A 3,576-nucleotide genomic window follows, 5' to 3' on the forward strand; every position below is an offset into this window, starting at 1 on the left:
CGAAGTGCTTTTGTTTGTCGCTGGTGATCATTACAACGCGCACACACCAAACAACAGGTACATGTAAACATCCCTCACATCAACTAGGCGGAAGCTCGAGCGGTGTTTTCATGAGTTAAGTTGGTGAACGTGCTTCTAATGGACGTGTGGAGCTACACGTGTCCTCCTGTGGCTGCTGGTTAAAGTCAGCGGACGGGATTTTAAAAGATGTTCTCGTTGTCGATGATCAGGTTCTGCCATCGGAGAATGAAAACAAGCCAAACGCACATCACAGAACGGGTGTGTTGGTTTTTCATAGCTTCTGTAAGTCAAGTGTTGTTTATCTGTGTGAAATCAACAGATGATCTGTCCGAAGTGTGTTGAGTGTTGTCAACATGACACATGTGTGACGAGGCTAAATATAAATGTGAAAAAATCCCACCACGGGAATCGATCTGCTGTGGTCCACATAAAAATAAACGTAGTGGCAATGGCACTGTCCACTGTACCACTGATAAGGTTACAGATGATAGATTCACCTGTATGCCTTTATCACTGTGAAGCCTGTGCACAACTTAACATGAGGTATTGTTTCAGGGAACACGCCCAGGTTAACTTGTGACAGTCAAAATGTAACCGTAAACTCAGAGTTATCGGTCACACGTCACACATTTGGACACCGCTACGCCCGTGTGCTTAGCACACGCACGACATCATGAAAAACGGCTGTATCCTGCACTCATACAAAGCAGAAGCCACAAAAGAGTTTGCGTGCTTACTATAAGTCTGCGTTTCATGTGCTCGTTGATATCATGGTTGGTATGAAGCAAGTATACAAACACGAGTAATGAGAGGCTCGTAAGAGCTTGTAGTCGGGAAAAAATACTCATATCATGGTTTGGGGTAAGGTCTTTTATTGAGTGTCTAAATGCAACACATAGACATCTGCGCACTCATCTTCACTTTCATCAATCAATCACATTTTATTTGTATAGCCCATATTCACAAATCACAATTTGTCTCATAGGGCTTTAACATGATGTGACATCCTCTGTCCTTAACCCTCAACAAGATTAATGAAAAAATACTAAAAACCCTTTTAACAGGGTAAAAATACGTAGAAACCTCAGACACATGTGAGGATCCGTCTCCCAGGACGGACAGAAGCGCAATAGATGTCAAGTGTAGGAGAACATCATCAACATTAAAGTTTTCAGCAGCATTGATGAGGGTAAACATGTCTGACATTTTATCAATCAATCAAGCTACCTTAAAAGCAAGGAGCCGGTTAAAAATAAATACTAGTAAACCGGTTTAAATACACAATGGGCAATAAAAAGGTGCCTCCACAGGTGGTTGCCCAACACAGCTTCTGTGGAACCATTGATCACAAGGTGTGCAAGCAATCTGGAAGTAGAGAAAAGAATCTGTATGGCAGTACCATAACTAAGACGTGCATCAAGCGAAAGTGCTTAAAATCTGCCTTACCCATTGCACATCTGTGTCATATGAGCCACACGCTCGGCATAGGTTGGTCAAATCATCTGTTCATGAAACATAGTTATGTTATTTTTTTCCTAATGAATAGCTCACGTTTTACAATAGCTAATAAAAACAAATAAGGGACAAACCTGTTTCTTTGATCAGCCGTTTGCCTATCTGCAACCTCATCCTTAAAATGGAAGTCTTGTCAAAAACGTCCTCCATGTCCTCTTCATTAAGAATCATGTCTGCTAACTGGAACAAGAAACAAGTGGAAAACACAGGGATGCGTAAATGGTCCAACCATTTATTTCTCAAATATGATTCAAGCACCTTCACTTACTTTACACACAATAACACCACATGAGGTTGCATCAACTTGTCGAGCGTGTGGTACTGTTTGACTGGACCAGCATGAGCAGTTGTGGCCCCGCTGCCTCATGAAAGCCCTTTGCAGCATAGGAATAATTAATAGCACGTTCAAAATTCTATGAACACCCTCCACACCAGGGCCCCCCTTACCTGGTTACTGCAGTGCATTTTTTTAATGCTTCTTCGCTAGCCCCAAATGGATCAACATAAAGGGACTGCCTCTTTTTAGGATACATCACCTGGACAAATTCGAAAATCAACAAGGAATTATTCTAACAACAGGAGCTGTATATTGTGATTATAGCCAAAGCCCCTTACAGTTAGTGTCCAGTGATGGTGCTCGCAGACAGCTCCAATCAGGACATCATAATCCAGGGGATCTATCTGCATTCATGCAATATAGAACACAGAAAATCAAACAGGTTTTCTCAGGAGCAATTTGCTCTAATATTAAGATGCAGAATAAATAAATCATATGACCAAGACAAAAAAGGCCTACAAGTGAAGGAGCATGATTAAAAAGATCCTCCCTCATATGCAGTGTAGTCCCATTTATCACTTACCTTCCTCAGTCCTTTATTTTTACCTCTCCAAATGTCCGTCATTTGGAAGGAGTCAAGTAGATATCCCCTGCCTCTGCCTGCCTCTGAGAAATTACTCAGCGCAATCGTTAGGTATGCATTGATGATCTGTAATGGAATCAGATTTTAACCCACTTCTAAATTAAAAATCCAAATGATGAAAACTTTGCTTACTTCACTTTCCACAAGTGCATCTGGACGAAGGTGTTCCTGGAGGTTCCGTGTAAACAGTTTGTAAGGGCCTGCTTTGCTCCACAACACCTCCGGCTTTTTCCCAGCCCAAATGTTGTGTACCACTATGTAGAAAAAAGTTGACATATTACTTGCAATAAATATTAGCAAAATAACTTAAGTCATAATTAGCTATTACCTGTTTCCAAAATGTCTGAAGGGACACACACTTTTGCAGATGGGGGTGACGGTGAGGCGGCTGGAGATGAGGGTGACAGGGCTGGAGATGATGGGGCTGGAGATGAGGGTGAGGCCACTGGAGATGAGGGGAACAGGACTGGAACTGAGGGTGCTGGAGCTGAGGTTGAGGCGGCTGGAGATGAGGGTGACAGGGCTGGAGATGATGGGGCTGGAGATGAGGGTGAGGCCACTGGAGATGAGGGGGACGGGACTGGAACTGAGGGTGCTGGAGCTGAGGTTGAGGCGACTTGAGATGAGGGGGACGGGACTGGAACTGAGGGTGCTGGAGCTGAGGTTGAGGCGACTTGAGATGAGGGTGAGAGGGACATTGCGGATTCGGTGATCCATTTGTGGGGGATGCACGGCGTAGGCTCAATATATGGGCTTAATTGGTCAATGTTGACTTTATGAATCACTTTACTTTTCGGCGTGACTAGATCCGCGCTTTTCCCCTCCAATTTCACGATCGTGAAGGGGCCGAGCATGGAGGTCTCCATTTCCCCCCCCTTTCTCTGCTCCTGCCGTATGTTTGCCCGTTTCACCTTTTGGCCAACTTTAAAATGGTCGTCATGACCAATCTCCTCTCTCTTTCTCGATCTTTTCCCTCACTTTCCCCATGTTGGCTTGAGCCCTTCTGTAGTGGGCAGGGAGGCTCTTCATTCCAACAGGTTGGGTCTCCTGGGCAATAAGAGCCTCCACACCATCATTTGTCACCTGTGTCAAGAAACGCATCAGAATGTTGAGTTACAGC

General features: G+C 44.2%; 1 protein-coding gene and 1 long non-coding RNA gene across 2 annotated transcripts; both read right to left on the reverse strand.

Moving 5' to 3' along the window:
• Nucleotides 1-1,296: 1,296 nt before the first annotated feature.
• Nucleotides 1,297-1,849, reverse strand: LOC133958362 (uncharacterized). The gene is made up of 4 exons (XR_009921679.1): nt 1,805-1,849; nt 1,611-1,716; nt 1,468-1,523; nt 1,297-1,386 (listed from the first exon to the last, which is right to left on the reverse strand). It is a non-coding gene; the product is annotated as an uncharacterized LOC133958362 (long non-coding RNA).
• Nucleotides 1,850-1,979: 130 nt separating this feature from the next.
• LOC133959265 (uncharacterized) lies at nt 1,980-3,173 on the reverse strand. Its single transcript, XM_062394385.1, has 6 exons — nt 2,924-3,173; nt 2,785-2,880; nt 2,589-2,710; nt 2,397-2,522; nt 2,152-2,217; nt 1,980-2,072 (listed from the first exon to the last, which is right to left on the reverse strand). Exons 1-6 carry the CDS (start codon nt 3,171-3,173, stop codon nt 1,980-1,982), a joined length of 753 nt encoding a protein of 250 aa, XP_062250369.1.
• Nucleotides 3,174-3,576: the final 403 nt, after the last annotated feature.

This window comes from Platichthys flesus, chromosome 8 (assembly GCF_949316205.1).
Source record: "Platichthys flesus chromosome 8, fPlaFle2.1, whole genome shotgun sequence".
Lineage (NCBI taxonomy): Eukaryota > Metazoa > Chordata > Actinopteri > Pleuronectiformes > Pleuronectidae > Platichthys > Platichthys flesus.